This window comes from Trematomus bernacchii, unplaced genomic scaffold, assembly GCF_902827165.1.
Source record: "Trematomus bernacchii unplaced genomic scaffold, fTreBer1.1, whole genome shotgun sequence".
Classification (NCBI taxonomy): domain Eukaryota; kingdom Metazoa; phylum Chordata; class Actinopteri; order Perciformes; family Nototheniidae; genus Trematomus; species Trematomus bernacchii.
The window spans coordinates 7,544,565-7,562,884 of NW_022987821.1; the positions used below are offsets into that span (position 1 = coordinate 7,544,565).

At 46.3% G+C, this 18,320-nt stretch overlaps 1 protein-coding gene across 4 annotated transcripts; it reads left to right on the forward strand.

Annotated features, from left to right (window-relative positions):
- The first annotated feature begins 8,474 nt into the window (after positions 1 to 8,474).
- Positions 8,475 to 16,722, forward strand: LOC117499252. Of its 4 annotated transcripts, XM_034151639.1 has the most exons (9): positions 8,475 to 8,561; positions 10,469 to 10,539; positions 11,720 to 11,776; positions 11,921 to 11,951; positions 12,290 to 12,343; positions 12,445 to 12,552; positions 12,681 to 12,737; positions 12,895 to 13,836; positions 15,430 to 16,722. In XM_034151639.1, the coding sequence occupies exons 6-9, from the start codon at positions 12,492 to 12,494 to the stop codon at positions 16,542 to 16,544; spliced, it is 2,175 nt and encodes a 724-aa protein (XP_034007530.1). In that variant the 5' UTR covers positions 8,475 to 8,561; positions 10,469 to 10,539; positions 11,720 to 11,776; positions 11,921 to 11,951; positions 12,290 to 12,343; positions 12,445 to 12,491; the 3' UTR covers positions 16,545 to 16,722. The 4 variants fall into 4 exon arrangements, with proteins under 4 accessions (XP_034007530.1, XP_034007529.1, XP_034007528.1 ...); XM_034151638.1 differs by having other exon boundaries at positions 11,720 to 11,951; XM_034151637.1 differs by having other exon boundaries at positions 11,921 to 12,343.
- The last annotated feature ends 1,598 nt before the right edge of the window (positions 16,723 to 18,320 follow it).

Here is an 18,320-nt window from a genome sequence, read left to right on the forward strand (position 1 = left end):
ATGTATATACATATATTGAGCTGTAAAAAAACAAAAACGAGTAATAGCGAACAGGCTGAACTATAAATGATTTTAAATCTTCAGGCAAACCAAGCAGAGACAACATGTTCACTCACAGCTCTGCACATGTTTGGAAGGAGAGATACTCATCATCGCTTGCTCCAGCTCTTCATCTTGATCCATCCCTATATGCAAACAGACAAGACTTAGAAAATCCTTCAAAACGTCTTTACTGTAATTAATGTGGATACAATCACGACTGACATAATGGAAATGTATTCCCTATGTTTTAATAAACAATACTTAACCAACAGCATATTTCTGACAAAGCTAACAACAAACCAGACTCACCCATGGCCTCAGCGGGAGCAAGTGAGGCATGTGTCGTGGTGGAGCCAGAGGGGGGGTGCAGCTTCTTCTGCAGGTACTGTTGCAGCCTATGCATCCTTGTACCTGCAGCACATTTCTTCTTCACTATGAAGGCGGCATAGCCATCATTCCTGCTGTCCCAAATGTATCTCCAGGTGTTTTTGGCGCGAGTGCCAAAGCCCACCAGCTGCTCATCCTCTGACACTGCTGCTGCAACAACAACTGTCTTCTTAGCCTCATAGTCCAGAAGTGACTGGATCTCCCCAAAGCTGAGGGCATAGCTCAGAAAAGACAGAAGGCTGTCCTTGCTGTTCCCCTCTGCCATGAACAATCCTGCAGCCTCCTCCTTCTGCTGGTTCGTGATCAGGTACATGGTTGTGGCAGCGGGGTGTGGTTAGGGCGCCGGCTGCTGGTGTGAAGGGAGTGGCTCGGCCGGAGGCCAGACAGCTGATCGGAATCAGGTAATCAATCACTGAATAAAAGCATGTGGTAACCTGGTTCTGGTCTGTCTTGCAGTAGGCAGGATCCTGGGAGGTCGCCGAAGGACCTGTGGAGGAGCCCACACGGGCAACGTTTTGCAACCCGTGTTGGACACTTTGTTTTGGTGCTAATAAACGCCTGTGTTAAACCCAAACCCTGCTCTTTCCGTCCCTCTTTGAACCCTGTGTGAGCAGAGAGGCTCACAGTGGCGCCTGAACAGGAACTCATGTCGGAAGGAGAAACCCCGCTGGGTCAGGCCCTCCAACGTCTAGCCCACATGCAGGAGACCACCACAGCATTGCAGAGCGAGCCTCGATCCGGAGGCATACCTGGACATCTTTGAGGGCACAGCGGCGGCGTGCGGGTGGCTGGAGGAGGAGTGGGCAGCGCGGCTATTGCCCCTGCTATCTGGGGGTGCGCAGTTAGCCGCCCACAGCCTGCCCGCAGCCTCTCGGCATGTGTACCGATATCTGAGGAAGGCCATCCTGGACCGGCTTGGCAGCACGCCAGAGGGACATCGCCGCCGGTTCCGGGCACTCCCCTTCGAGGACGCTGACCGGCCCTTCTCATACGTGCAACAGCTTCTGGATGCAGCGAGCCGCTGGCTCCAGCCGGGGGTGCGCTCGGCGGAGGAAGTCGTCGGGCAGGTGGCGCTGGAGCAGTTAATCGCCGGCCTGCCATCTTCAACGGCGAATTGGGTCCAGTGCCATCGCCCCGCCAACCTGGAAGCAGCCGTCGTCCTCGCGGAGGACCACCTCTCGCTTCCCCGGCGGAGCGTGAAAGAGGAGCCCCGACCACCGGCTGTCTCAGCGGGCAGACCCATCCCAGCCCCGAGGAGGAGATTTCCTGGAGCAGCTGCCCTTCCTCCACCACCACCACACGGGCCCAACCCCGCAGCCCCGACACTTCACACCCAAGCCCTACCTTACCCTCCTGTTTTTATCTCTCCCAAGGGTCCGGCCTACGCTTCTGGTCGTCCGGCACCACGGGGGGCTCCTCAGACGCCAGGGCTGGATTGCTGGCGGTGCGGGCAGCCCGGCCACTTCCGACGGGAGTGTCCTCTCATGGAGGTCGGACAGCTGGTCCGGGTTGCGGGACCGCCAGTTGCCTCCCCCGATTTGGAAGGGACGTACCGTATACCGGTATGTATACAGGGGGGTACACACCAGGCTCTGATGGACACGGGCTGTAATCAGACGATGATCCATCAGCGCTTGGTTCGGCCTGGGGCATTGATTGAAGCATCGTGGGTGAAGGTGAGGTGTGTGCATGGGGATATTCACCAGTACCCGGAGGTGACGCTGGAAATTTCTTATAAGGGAAAAAAGCATAGAGTCAGGGCTGGAGTTAGCACTCGCCTTACGCACCCTCTGATTTTGGGAATGAATTGGCCGGGGTTTGCTAAGCTAGCGGGGGCTATGGGGGTGCGTTCACGGACGGCAGGGAAATGTGAGTTGTGTGCTGTGTTTAGTGGAGAGTCGGAGGCGGCTGACGACGTCGAGGGGGAAACGGACACGGAGGGGGCCGCGGAGGTCCCTCTGGCCCCGCTGGTGTTTCCCTTGGAGGATTTCCCCCTCGAACAGTCGAGGGACGAGACCCTTCAGCACGCCTTCGACCAGGTGGTGAGTATTGATGGCTCCCAGCTACACCCAAACGCAGCACTCACTCACCCACACTTTACGGTGGTTAGGGACAGGCTGTATCGTGTGAGCCGTGACACACAGACAGGAGATATAAATACCCAGTTGTTGGTGCCAAAAAGCCGTCGGGAAATGGTTTTCCAGGCGGCTCATTATAACCCCATGTCAGGTCACCTAGGGTACGACAAATCACTACACCGGATAATGGCCCGATTTTATTGGCCGGGCATTCGCGCAGATGTGAAGCGGTGGTGTGCATCTTGCCGTGAATGTCAGCTGGTTAACCCGCCGGCCACCCCCAGGGCGCCTTTGCGCCCGTTACCATTGATTGAGGTGCCTTTTGAGAGAGTTGGTATGGACCTCATCAGGCCATTAGACCGGAGTGCACGGGGATATCGCTTTGTACTGGTCCTAGTGGATTATGCCACGCGATATCCCGAGGCAGTGCCGCTGCGTAATATCTCTGCAAAGAGCGTCGCACAGGCACTGTTTCACATTATCTCCCGAGTCGGGATCCCGAAAGAGATCCTGACTGACCAGGGCACACAGTTTATGTCACGCACACTACGCGAGCTGTATGAACTATTGGGCGTCCATTCAATACGGACTAGTGTTTACCATCCTCAGACCGACGGCCTGGTGGAACGGTTTAATAAAACACTAAAGAACATGGTTCGTAAGTTCGTTCACGAAGATAGTCGTAATTGGGATAAATGGCTAGTTCCTCTGTTGTTTGCAGTGCGGGAGGTGCCCCAGTCCTCCACGGGATTTTCTCCCTTTGAGCTCTTATTTGGCAGGAAGCCCCGGGGTGTTTTGGACCTAGTTAAGGAAAACTGGGAGGAGGGTCCAAGCACCAGTAAAAACGAAATACAGTACGTTATGGACCTGCGAGCAAAACTCCACTCACTGGGGCAGATATCACGGGAGAATTTGCTCCAGGCTCAGGAACGTCAGCAGCGCCTGTACAACAGAGGGTCGAAACTGAGACAATTTTCACCGGGAGATAAAGTGCTTGTATTACTCCCATCCTCTAGCTCTAAACTACTCGCCAAGTGGCAAGGACCCTTCGTGGTCACACGACGAGTGGGGGACGTAGATTATGAGGTGGTGCGTTCTGACAGGGGGGGAGCAACACAGATTTACCACCTTAACCTCCTGAAAGCATGGAGGGAGGTGGCGTCTGTTTCTCTGGTCACCACGGTGATTGAGAGAGATGAGTTGGGACCGGAGGTCATTAAAAGCAACAAATTAGCCCCGGTCTGTTGTGGCGACAATCTCGCACCGGGCCAGAGAGCAGACGTTGCTTCGTTGCAAAGGCAGTTTGCCGATGTGTTCTCCCCGCTGCCAGGGCGCACCTCTCTCATACACCACCGCATAGAAACGCCCCCGGGCGTGGCCATTCGTTCACGGCCCTATCGGCTGCCTGAACACAAGAGGAAAATTGTTCAGGCGGAGCTTCAGGCTATGCTAGAGATGGGAGTGATAGAAGAGTCCACCAGTGACTGGTGTTGCCCCGTCGTGCTGGTACGTAAGTCCGACGGGTCAATCCGGTTCTGTGTGGACTACCGCAGGGTGAACGAGGTGTCCAAATTCGATGCTTATCCAATGCCCCGGGTCGACGAACTCCTGGATCGGCTAGGCACTGCTCGCTTTTACACGACGCTGGATTTAACCAAGGGCTATTGGCAGATTCCCCTTTCTCCAGAGTCTAAGGAAAAAACGGCCTTCTCCACTCCGTATGGCTTATACCAATTTGTCACACTTCCTTTCGGGTTGTTCGGAGCTCCAGCCACTTTCCAGCGGCTCATGGACCGGGTGCTGCGTCCCCACTCTGCATATGCTGCTGCTTACTTGGATGATGTCATCATTCACAGTGAGACATGGGAGCAGCATATGCAGCAGGTGGGGGCAGTGCTCGAGTCCCTGAGGCAGGCGGGGCTCACGGCCAACCCGAAGAAGTGTGCGGTTGGACGGAGGGAGGTACGGTATCTGGGGTACCACTTGGGCGGCGGGCAGGTGCGGCCACAGATAGAGAAAACAACCGCCATTTCAGCCTGTCTGGCGCCCAAGACGAAAAAAGAGGTCAGGAGGTTCATGGGGCTGGCCGGCTACTACAGGCGGTTCATCCCGTCCTTTTCGGAGCTGACCAGTCCCCTGACCGACCTGACCCGAAAGGGTGCTTCAGATCCGGTCCAGTGGACGGAGCGGTGTCAGCTGGCGTTTGAGAGGGTTAAAAAAGCCCTCTGTGGTAAGCCGCTTCTGTATTCTCCTGACTTCTTTCTCCCTTTTGTGTTGCAGACCGACGCCTCGAACAGTGGGGTGGGGGCCGTTTTGTCCCAGCAGGTGGAGGGGGTCGACCGCCCCGTACTGTACATTAGCCGTAAGCTCGCCCAGAGGGAGGTGAACTACAGTACGGTGGAAAAGGAGTGCCTCGCCATACGGTGGGAGGTCGGCGCCCTGCGGTACTACCTCCTGGGGCGCCCTTTCACCCTCTGGTCGGACCATGCCCCGCTCCAGTGGCTCCACCGCATGAAGGATGCCAACGCCCGGATCACTCGGTGGTATCTGGCGCTACAGCCTTTCAACTTCAAGGTGATCCACAGGCCGGGTAACCAGATGGTCGTGGCTGATTTCCTCTCTCGCTCGGCGGAGGGGGGGGGGAGTCAGCTTGCGGCCGGCGGGATCCCGGCCTGAGTCGGGCGGTGGGGGTATGTGGCAGCGGGGTGTGGTTAGGGCGCCGGCTGCTGGTGTGAAGGGAGTGGCTCGGCCGGAGGCCAGACAGCTGATCGGAATCAGGTAATCAATCACTGAATAAAAGCATGTGGTAACCTGGTTCTGGTCTGTCTTGCAGTAGGCAGGATCCTGGGAGGTCGCCGAAGGACCTGTGGAGGAGCCCACACGGGCAACGTTTTGCAACCCGTGTTGGACACTTTGTTTTGGTGCTAATAAACGCCTGTGTTAAACCCAAACCCTGCTCTTTCCGTCCCTCTTTGAACCCTGTGTGAGCAGAGAGGCTCACAATGGTATACCCAATGTCATTTTGAAGGAGCCAGCGGAAGGACTTGCCCTTATATTTCCCAAACTGCAGGATGTAGTCTCCAGCCACCTCCGTTCTATCAGAAGCATCCCCTCCTCTCATACGGACCACGGTGAGCGCATTTTGCTTGACCACTGCCTCCTTCACGGGTGCATGCTGGTCCTGTAGAGACGGGTTGTCTTTGAGAAGTCTGGCTGCATCTGTGGGATCCTGCCGCAGATATCCCAGTGGACCCTTGCGGAATGTGACAGTCATCCTCCCAGGGAAAAATGTGTTTTTTTGGGTTTTATCTGTCAAGAAGAAAATATATATCAGTGAGTTAATGATGTGATGGGGTCTAATAGAGAGCAGACTTTAACTGTCTGCACATTGTGCTATGATATATGTAGTGCTATTTTACTTTGGATCAGATATTGTTGATCTTTGTTCCTGTATGTCTGGAGCTGTGTGTTTGTTGAAACTATTTACACTTCCATTACCTCTCCCCCATGGGTCAAACCCTTTTAACTAACAAAGGGAGCTCAGCCAAGGCTGAATTCACACCTCAGCTGCCTTTGTTCCAGGCCTCCCCCCCAGTCATGTGACCCAGGTAACACTTTAGTGTGAAGTGTCCTATAAAATCTTAGGTCACAGGCTTCTCCTACAGAGCAACACAATAATACAGATAAACAGGAAAATATAGTGCAAGTAAATATTAAAAAGTAAATACAAAAAGAAAAATAGTATAATTACTAAGTAGTAGATGAATGTTATGGATGTGGTTTCAACAGTTCTGGGGCCTCATTTATAAAGGGATATACGCTCAAAAAATGGCGTACGCCAGTTTCTACGCAATGTTTGCGATTTATAAAATACTAACTTGACGGGAAAATGTGCTGTCCTCCACGCAAACTCTAACCCATGCGTACGCACTAAGCACACAAACGGGAGAGACGAGAAACTGCGACACCGTTGGCAGAAGGAAGAATGGAGAGAAATATGTGGAAATAATACCATAAATAAAATGTTACCTCTCATTTATCAAATATGAAGAATTCATTTTCAAACATTGATTAAAGCCAATCTTTAAATGATTAAACAAACGCCTGTTTGAGACTCCTCAGTGCACACAAAAACATAACTTGGAGAAATAAATAAATACGGATATGTTATTTAAAACCACCTCGAATATGTTGTGTTAATGTTATGAAATGTTTTCTCATAAATGATGCGGTAAGCAGGAGGACAGAATTACGTCTAAACTGACGCCGTTTTGCATTTCTATATGTTGTAGATACGAGCATGGTTTTATATACTATCACGTTTAATCGTGTTTTATGCCGTTTGCCAAGACTTGATAAGTCGCTCGTAAAACACAGGAGGTATGGAAACTAAGAACACCATATGTGGTAAATTGTACAGCTAATATAACACAACACATTAGTTGTATTTCCTTTAACTGGTGGATTATGGATATATAGTTGCTGATCGACAGCTGGAACACAAACCACCAAATACAACAAAAATAATTCAGATCCAGTCGTCATGACTACACTCCGGAGGGATTCCCCGATCATTTCTTACAGTTTCTCATCAAGGGGGTGTCTCCTGTCCCCGGGACAAACACACTGCCTGAGGAAGGTTATGTGTATTTTTTTTGTCATTAACTTTTTTCGGACCACTTATTTATTTATTTTGGTGACGATCCGACCTCCATGCTGCTACTCTGGTTCAAACTGCATCCACCAAACAATATGATTTATCTCGACCTCCCCACAATAACCTAAATCTGACACGGTGTGAGATGTCTTTTTTAGCTGTTCTATCGTAATTTCCTGCGATCTTCTTCATGCAGTCAGTCAGTCAAAATGAATGAATGAATGGGCGTTTCTTTGACTATTTATAGGCAAATATGGGCGTTACGAGTCGATTGTGATTTATCAAGGGAAACAGGCGTAGGGAGTGCCGTACGCACTTCCCTCGCCGGTACGCAACGTTTTGTGAATCGGAAAATGGCGGAAAATTTATGTACCTATTTTTGTGCTTTGTACTACGTAAGCAACCTTCCTACGTCAATCCTACGCAAGGCGTTATAAATGAGGCCCCTGGTGTTTAGCAGTGTGTGTGTGTCTGCATCTATTATGTATATTTAACCCCGTCTGGGCAACGGCACAGCTGAATATACATAATACTTTTTTATCCAAAAGTAAACTGCTGTTAACTTGTCCCCACGCTGTGTTTTGTAACAGTGATGGGTTAGTATATCTAACCCCGGTTTATTGGAAAATAATACAGGAGTTAATGGTAATCTTACATGGTAGTTAGCGTTAATTCCCGACGGGGAGTGAACACACTTTTTGGTTGTTGTGGTTAACAGCCATGCAGTACAGACATTCAGAAAAAGAATGCCCCTGAACCACCTATGCTGGAGAATATATTTTGGACAACTGTAAAGACTGTCTGTCGAGACCAGGAGGAACAGGGCGCAAACGCAAAGCACGTCATCTAGGAACCTATAAGTGGACGACGGACTCTCCCCATTCTCTTCTGATGACAAAATGTCAAATGAAATGTTGGTGTCCATTAAGGCTTGCCATAGTTTCCTGGTTCTGGCTGTCCATGGAGCACATGAGTAGATTTGTCCTCTTTCCATCCATATTGCCCTGATGAAATCCAAGGGCCCTTATTTCTGACAGTCTATCAACAGTCAACAGCTTGTTTGATCCCTTGGAGCTTCAGATTCCCAGGTAGTACTTTCCAGTTTCTCTCATCAACACGGCGTAAGGAACTATGTGAATTCGGGCTACTCATTAGAACTTAAAGGAAGTGCATTGGCCGGGAATCGAACCCGGGCCTCCCTAAACGCTTTCCCATTCATTATCTATGGTAGTGCTAAATCACTACGGATGTAATATATCTTTGGCCACGAGTGGCGCTGTGGCACACTTGCCTGTGAGAGCTGTCTGCTCCCCCCCTCTCTCCCTCAGTGAGAGACTGGACAGCGACGTGACTGCATACATCTTTTTCATCTCTGAACATTACGACCAAACTATAAGGTAAGTTATATTAACCTGAATTAATAACAAAGAAGCGACATGTAATGATATGTTATCTGGGCTGTGTCTGACGTGTTTTGGTTTAGATGAACGCCATAAAGTTGTCTGTGTTTCCTAAGTGTATCGAGTCTAACGGCTGCATGTACACGGCACTTTGGGATGAGATACATGTTAATGTAAAGTGAATTAAACTTTAGCCGCTTAAAGTTAATGTAATATGATTTGTGTGTGAGTTTATTATGTTTTTGTTGACTTGGTGAGTAGAAATTACTGCGAGTTCCTTGTGCTGAAATCCTCCGTGTTAGCGTTTACATTAATGCATATTTAAATATATAATTTAACGCTAACTACCATGTAAGTTCACCATTAACTCCCATATAATTTTTTATAGATATTGACAATTCTGCATAAAAAGTCATTTTACTTTTATTTTGGTGATAGAACTTGTTTTAATATACATGATTGATGGCAGTCTTTATCATAGAAATGCATTTCTGTTTGAATTAGCTAAAAGGAAATTGGACAAGAAAGGGTGTTTCTAGATAGGACACTCCACACTAAAGTGTTACCTGGGTCACATGTCTGGGGGGAGGCAGCTGAGATCCTGGAACAAAGGCAGTTGAGGTGTGAATTCACCCTTGGCTGAGCTCCCTTCACCCTCAAATTTTTTTCCTTTGTTAGTTAAAGAGTTTGACCCATGGGGGGGTAATTGAAGTGTAAATAGTTTGTTTCAACAAACACAGAGCTCCAGACATACAGGAAGAAAGGCATTTAGGTGCTTGCCCCACGAGGACGCATACGGCCGTTTGCGTAACTGTTTAGTGTCATATAGACCGTTCTGTCACACTAGGACGACCGAATATGACAGTAAACAACTGCGGTAACGATAACGGGTCCCAAGGTGGATAGCACGGCATACGCAACGCTCTGGGGGGTCCAACGGCTCCGTGTGTAGGACCTATACGATCATTTTGTGATAATGATGACGCAATAGCCCCGCCTCCCCCCACCTCTGCTGCTCATCGTCAAAGTAAACTGCACACTGAATTCAGATTATTTATCTTTCTCTCGATATGGACATAAACGCGAGTTTAATCTGACAGGACGGAGACACGCAGCTCCACGCAGCTCCTGTGTGTTTTGCTCCTCCCGCTGCATCACAGCGGGAGGAGCAAAACACACACTTCAAGTCAGATCATCACCCTTAGCTATTTTAATTACCTCTCAAACTACCTAAACTAGTTATAAATGTTTATTTTTACTGTCGGCCGGGTCACTCATTACTGGATCAGCTGCTGCATGAGACAGACACTGACCCTGTCAGAAGAGAGGGAGGAAAAAGAGAGGCTCTGTGTATTTTATTATATATAGTCGTTATTCATTTGTTTTAAAGCTCAACAAATAACTAAGTAGACCTTTGACCGGCACTTTTATAATTTTGTCTGGAAGATTTAAACTTTAACGCACGTTGGCCGGCGAAAAACTCTGCTCGGTTCCCTCGGCCCCCACCACGGTGAATAAACAGAAGGGTAACCATGACAACCATGCTTCTTCGCTGCTTTTGTGGAGGAAGTTACAGCGCCACGTACAGGCTCGGCATATGTATTGCAGCTTTTTCCAGCGGTTGGAGCTAAGCGGAGCTGTCTCGTGTGAACAGACACTATCCGGTGTATATTGCGTGTGGACGGAAGCTTTTTTGTGATTGCGTTAATCCTATGCGTTTTGCCGTATGCGTCCTCGTGGGGCAAGCACCTTAATGAAGGTGCACAAAGATCAACAAAATCAGATACAAAGTAAAATAACACTACATATATTATAGCACAATGTGAATGTGCAGACAGTTAAAGCTAGGGCTGAGATGTTAACCTCATAATGTCTGATCTAAGTCTTGTCTGTTTGCATTTAAGGATGGATCAAAATGAAGAGCTGGAGCAAGCGATGCTGAGTATCTCTCCTTCCAAGCAACGTGTGCAGAGCTGTGAGTGAACATGTTATCTCTGCTTGTTTTACACTGCCTGAAGAGTTAAAATAATTTATAATTCAGCCTGTTCGATATTACTCGTGTTTTTTTACAGCTCAAAATATGTATATAAATTAGGGATCGACCGATATGGCTTTTTCAAGGCCGATACCGATTATTAGTAATCAAGGAGACCGATAACCGATATTTGGAACCGATATACATTTGCAGTAAAATCAGAAAATCTTGGTGTCAAAATGTAGAATAACACAAACTCCAACACAACTTCTTTGAAATGCATTTAAGCATATATTATGTTTAATGAACTTTTTACATCTTACAACTGGTTTCCTCTCTGTGCCCTTTTCTTTAGTGCAGCCATCTGCAATGAGTTAGAGAGGGACAGAGAGTTCAAAGTGGGGCTGACATGCTTAACTAACAATAATGCTTAATTTATTATATCAAAACAATGCCTGTCTATCTATCATAAAATCCCAATAAGCTGCTAGCAACTGCAAAACACTAGTGCTAGCTAATGTTTTGCAAAATATTAAAAGTGAGGCTATTACAGTAGACCTAACGTTAGTCTAGTAGCCTCACTTCTAATATTTTGCTAAACATTTGCTAGATACATGTTGGCTAGCTAATGAGCTTCACATAATATCCCCCCCCTCCGCACCACAGTTACTCCGCTGCGAGACGCTGCACGCACCCCCTACTCTGACTGACTTCCCGCGTCCCTGTGTAACTGGGAAACTGATAGAATTGGATCATAAGATCATGGTGTTTTTGCAACTTCAGCATAGGGGATTGGGATGTTTATTGAACTTCGTCTTTCAACTGACTTACCTTCGAAACACATGTATGGCTCTGCTGCTCAGCACTGCTGCTTGCTTCAGTCTGTGTCTGCGTTGTTTAGCACCTGCCTGTAATCTGAGAAGTCCCGCCTCTCTGGCTGGCTCCCGCCCGGAAAATCTTCAGTGTTGATTGACACTTCAGTAATAGCCTATCAGATAGCGCTGTGGGCGGGACATTGCTCGTGTACACAGAGTGGTGACTGCAGCCAGAGAAACGGCCGCATCAGAGCCAAAGTTTTATCTGCAATTTAATTAAAAAAAGGCCGATACCGATAATCGGTCAAATAGGGAATATCGGTCGACCCCTAATATAAATCACTCTTTCTGTTTGTTTTTTGCAGCGGTCTCTGCACAACCATCAACAGCAAGCCCACAACAAGCTCCAAGAACAAAAAGAGGTTTATTTTTATTTTTCATTCCTGATGTCATCAGCTGACAACTCTGGGACCATGAATTATTTTCCCAAAATTAAGCATGACTTTCTGTCACATGTTGGCCATGTTCTGGTCTGTTTGTCTTTGCTCTTCTACATGTTGTCCTAGTGACTATGAATTGAAACCAGTCATGTTGAGGGTAAGTAACTGCTTTTTTTCTTATTTGGATTGAATGAAAAGTACACATTTAAACTGCTGTGGTCACTAACACTTGAACGCATATGTTTGCAGTGTACCAAGTTATTTCATCTGCTCAGACTGAGTTGTAATGACTGAATGCTGAATATGAATCCAAACAAAAATAATGCATGTGTATGAATGAAATATATTCTCTAAACATTAATATGATAAACAGTGTGTTTCACTTTATGAGATTAGCAGGTGAAGTAAAGATGGGTGATGTTTGGTCTTACTAACGTAATTACTAATTTCTATATTGCCATAATATGAATACACTGACACACTTTTCTGTTTTAGTACCATCTGCTACCCTCTCCACACAAAGTCAACGGAAGGCTTCACTAGTAGATGGTAATGCATTATATTACTGTTTATACATTTAAACCCTGAATCACATTCACTGTGCATCTGTCCAACATGTTGATGAATCTTTTGGCTATCCCTCCATGCAGCCCCTGCTCTTCCTGTAGGGGGACTTGTGCCCCTACCAAAGGAGCTGATGTTTCTGATGCCGGAACCATCCGCCCCGACACCAACAGAGACCAACATCACTGTTCCAGGTGTGTATATGTTTGACTCTTTGCACCTTGTACAGTTTGCTGACTACAGTGAAGATGCTAAGTGTCATACAACATTATTTCTTTATTTTACTGTTGATAATAATGACATGTTTTCATATTTTCTATAGTGGCTCCTGAGATATCTCCAGAGCACTGTCAACCAACACTGCATCCACAAACACAAAGTGAGTAATAATAACAATAATAATACATCACATTTTTGAGGCACCTTCAAGTGTTTGAATGTTTCTCATTTGGATGTGTACTTGCTAGATAGAAAAACATCCAAATCACAGACAATCGTAATTATTTGCCATGTGTTTTTATTTATTGTCTGCCTAGGTCAGCCATTACCCAGGCCATCATCGGTCCCCAGCTGTCCTCCTCCTCAGCTTCCTGTCTACGACCAGGATGTCAGTCAGTGGAACTGTTCGCCTCAGCAGAGGACCTGGATGAAGACGGAGCTGGAATCCATGGGGCTCTTGCCAGGCTCTGTTCCTGTACCAAACCCTCTAAAGATGGTGTCATTGTGGCGTGGCCCTCCCCAGCCAGAGCTGATTGACAGTGTTTATGATTTTCCCTGCGCCAAGTATTTTCAGCTCCATCCCTTTTTCATCTGGAAGCCAGAAAATGACAATTTGATGGGAAGGCTGAGGAACAATTACACTCTGCCGTGTATTGACGGCTGTGCTCAGCCTCAAATTGCCTCTGCTGGTGTTGGTAGGCCTCGTGTGATTGTCGGCATCACCGGACAGTACTACTTGCTGTCTTCAAGGCTCTGCTGCAAAGTCTGCCGGAAGAGGTGGTATGCCGACAACCCATCCTGGCTGGAAAAGCTCCCCAAGAGGTTCACCAACCTGCTGCCAGCAGTACTGACTTACAAGAAGGCCATCTGTAAGTCGGTACTGTACGTGCTCCAGCGCACCAGGAAGTCACCCACTGATATGGCAAAGCAGATCACGGAGTTGATGCACCTGAAATATGAACGGGCTGACCTGGCGTATCTCCTCAGCTGTAAGAACATCATGAATGGTGAGGAAGGAAAGTATGACCAGAGGACAATTAGCCAGTCCCTTCGGCAGGAAACCAAGCCAGCTCCCTTTGGAGAGTATGGGGACACTGATGGCTGGAACGGTATCTCTGTGTCTGCACAATACCTCACAGACTGCCTACTGCATGAGTACCAACACCAGCAGTTTCAGTTTCCTGCGAACCCTCCTGATGATTCTGATGTGAAACAAGATGTGACTGCAGGAACGACTCCGGAGCCTCACACAGAGCCAGGTAAACATTAGATGCACAGACAAAGAAGTGAATAATCCTTCAGCATCAGTGACTGGATTTCAATAATCTATTTTTATAAAGAGCCTTTCTTTTCTTAGACATTAAAGGTCACCTATTATGCAAAATACCCTTCCTCATGTCTCTTCTACATCAACATGTGTCCCCTCTTCTCCATGTCTCTTCTACATCAACATGTGTCCCCTCTTCTTCATGTCTCTTCTACATCAACATGTGTCCCCTCTTCTTCATGTCTCTTCTACATCACCATGTGTCCCCTCTTCTTCACGTCTCTTCTACATCAACATGTGTCCCCTCTTCTTCATGTCTCTTCTACATCACCATGTGTCCCCTCTTCTTCACGTCTCTTCTACATCAACATGTGTCCCCTCTTCTTCATGTCTCTTCTACATCAACATGTGTCCCCTCTTCTTCATGTCTCTTCTACATCAACATGTGTCCCCTCTTCTTCATGTCTCTTCTACATCAACATGTGTCCCCTCTTCTTCATGTCTCTTCTTCATCAACATGTGTCCCCTCTTCTTCATGTCTCTTCTACATCAACATGTGTCCCCTCTTCTTCATGTCTCTTCTTCATCAACATGTGTCCCCTCTTCTTCATGTCTCTTCTACATCAACATGTGTCCCCTCTTCTTCATGTCTCTTCTACATCACCATGTGTCCCCTCTTCTTCACGTCTCTTCTACATCAACATGTGTCCCCTCTTCCTCATGTCTCTTCTACATCAACATGTGTCCCCTCTTCTTCATGTCTCTTCTACATCAACATGTGTCCCCTCTTCTTCATGTCTCTTCTACATCAACATGTGTCCCCTCTTCTTCATGTCTCTTCTTCATCAACATGTGTCCCCTCTTCTTCATGTCTCTTCTACATCAACATGTGTCCCCTCTTCTTCATGTCTCTTCTTCATCAACATGTGTCCCCTCTTCTTCATGTCTCCTCTACATCAACATGTGTCCCCTCTTCTTCATGTCTCTTCTTCATCAACATGTGTCCCCTCTTCTTCATGTCTCTTCTTCATCAACATGTGTCCCCTCTTCTTCATGTCTCTTCTTCATCAACATGTGTCCCCTCTTCTTCATGTCTCTTCTACATCAACATGTGTCCCCTCTGTGGAAAGAGATTCTGAAAGTTTCAGGAAAAAAGATTCTCTCTCTTTTTGTCCTGATCCATTTATATAAAAACCTGTCTGAAAATGAGCTGATCAGATTTTGGCCACTTTATGATGTCATAATTGGGCTTGTGTAACCATTAGCCAATTAGCAACCAAGGTAACCCCCCCCCCCCCACCTTATCACCTGAATCACCTCCTAGAGCACCATTGAGTTCTTTGTAACCAAATCTCTCTCAGAGGGGCGTGGAGAGGGGCTCCTTATTTTCATCTAAAGTAACAGACAGAGAATCAGCACTTTGGAAACAGGGCTGAAACAGAGGGGATTATGGGATGCTGCAATGATCTGTTTGGTGTTTCAGACACTTCAGAGACATGTTTGTATATATCTGAGACCTATAATATATTGATGTATACAGCATAATAGGGGATATTTAATGAATATCTGTCTTTTGTTGTTATAGAAACCACATGTCTGCAGTCTCTGCCTCTGCTGTCCTCGCCAACTGGGAGGGTGTTTGTGTTGGACCACAAGCGCTGGACAGGCCCTATGAAGCAGGCTGTTGACAACCTGCTCAACAAACACCGTGGTCAGAAGGACATGCTGAAGCTTGTGGACAAGGACTATGCTGCTCTTGTTCTTAACTCCTGCACAGACCTAAACAGTATGCTTCACCCAACAACAAAACACCATATTTGTCAGTATGTGAAGCATGTTAGCAAGCTTCTGAACACCAGCTCCTCCATAAATATCAGCCCGGAGAAACTGCAAGAGAGGCAGGTCCTCTGGTACTCTCTCACAGAGGGTAGTGAGACCACCAGTGTGCCAGTTGTTACCATGCCTGTTGCCATTTTCAACCCCACACCTCCTGTTCAGACCCCAGCCACACCTCCTGTTCAGACCCCAGCCACACCTCCTGTTCAGACCCCAGCCACACCTCTGACACTAGAAAATCTTGAGAATATTGTCAGAAACATTATGGTCAACCAGCAGCAGCAGCAGCAGCAACAACAACTACAACAACAACAACAACAACTACAACTACAACTAGAACAACAACAGCAAAAGAAGAAACAGACAAAAAGCTGTCTTTCCTGCGGCCAGCCAAAGGCCCGCTTTGAAAATGATGGCTCTTCCATTCACCACTTCTACATGCAGGGCCCTGTCAGATACTTTTACTGCTCCACCAAAGTTTTTAAAACTTATGGTGCTGAAGGTCTGACAGACCCTAAAATGCCATTTGTAGACTTTTCTCAAACAGCTTTCTTTCCGCGGGAACTGGAAGCTATGAAGCAAAGGGTGGAGGCAAAAGTCCAGCAAAAAAGGAAGAACACCGAGCCAGAGCACAAAGGTCGCAAATGTGGATTTTGCAGAGTGGAACTCAAGCAGGGCCCAAACAGTCCTCACATACACACAGGATTCCCAGGAGTAGCAGGGAAGTATGTGTACTGTCCTGCTAAAGTGTTGTCACTCTACAGAGATCAGGGCATGGAGAAGAAGATGACCTGGAAGAAGTTCAAGGAGTCTGCTTTTTATGAGACTGAAAAGAAAAGATGGGAGGCTGGAAAGGGAAAATGACAAGGAGGGTTTGTTCATCATGACAATGTCTTTTGCTAGTTCCCAGGAATAACACTTCTGTTGTTTTCCTCTGTCTTGTGTGTCTGTCAGTGTTATAATGTTACATTTTCATCCTGTGTGTTTAAAAAATGTATATTATTTAATTTACTACTGCTTTATTTAACAATATTGTATTTACTTCTACCTTATTTTGTTACTAATATACTATATTTGCATAACATAATCTGCTTTGAATTTTTACTGGTTCTTCTGTATTCAATAAAGATATTTTCTTGATTAATGTCTACATGTCTGTAGTGAGTGATTTATGGTCTATATCTTAAATATAAATAATAATAATAATAATAATAATACCATTTTCTGATGACTTTTTACTTTGACTTCTTACATTTTGAACACAAATACCTGTACTTTCTACTTCTTACATTTTGAACACAAATACCTGTACTTTCTACTTCTTACATGTTGAACACAAATACCTGTACTTTCTACTTCTTACATGTTGAACACAAATACCTGTACTTTCTACTTCTTACATGTTGAACACAAATACCTGTACTTTCTACTTCTTACATGTTGAACCCAAATACCTGTACTTTCTACTTCTCACATGTTGAACACAAATACCTGTACTTTCTACTTCTTACATGTTGAACACAAATACCTGTACTTTCTACTTCTTACATGTTGAACACAAATACCTGTACTTTCTACTTCTTACATGTTGAACACAAATACCTGTACTTTCTACTTCTTACATGTTGAACCCAAATACCTGTACTTTCTACTTCTTACATGTTGAACACAAATACCTGTACTTTCTACTTCTTACATGTTGAACACAAATACCTGTACTTTCTACTTCTTACATGTTGAACACAAATACCTGTACTTTCTACTTCTTACATGTTGAACACAAATACCTGTACTTTCTACTTCTTACATGTTGAACCCAAATACCTGTACTTTCTACTTCTCACATTTTCCAAACAGGCTGGTTCCTTTAGTTTGAATGTGTGTTTGGTGGCGTGATCATTATTATTTAGAGTCATTGCGTGCCTATTGATTTGAACACGATCCGTGTATCCATCATTTCCTGGTCTTCTCTAAAGAAGAGGGACCAATGAAAACGTTGTCATGTTGCCGTTGTTCAGCATGGAAACATTCATTAGCTAACAATGACATTATTGTTCTATTAATATAAAGGGAGGTCAGGTACTCTTTAAAACAGCTGCTAGTTATGGGTACTTTTTACTGAAGTACATTTCAAAGCCCTCTTTACTTTTATTGAGTAAAGAAGTTTAGGCCCCGCTCACACGGGACCGTTTGCGTTTATGCACAGTATGCGTATTTAAAAAAGTCTTCCGTTCACATGCATTTGTTTCATTTAACGTGTCTGTTCAAACGAGGCCGCTGGAAACGCTGTAGTACATATGCCGGGACTGTAAGTGGCGCTGTAACTTCCGCCAAAATACACCAAAAGCAGCGAAGAAGAGCAGCCCCAGCAGCCCCCGCCGCAATGTTGCCATGGCTACCCTTCTGTTCATGCCCCGCCGTGTATTTAGCAACATGTAGTTCATGTAATTCTCCATGTCCACTTGTTGCTGATGGTTGTGGTAGAGGAGCTGTATATTTTTGCACTAATATCTGTAGCATGGTCAGTAGCAGTAGCACTAGCAGTAGCTACTGACAGGAGGAAGTGTGTGTGGTGATTGCTGGTATTCAGCGGGATATAGTAATTTCCTCAGCATATGGATAAATGCTACGGGGAAGTTA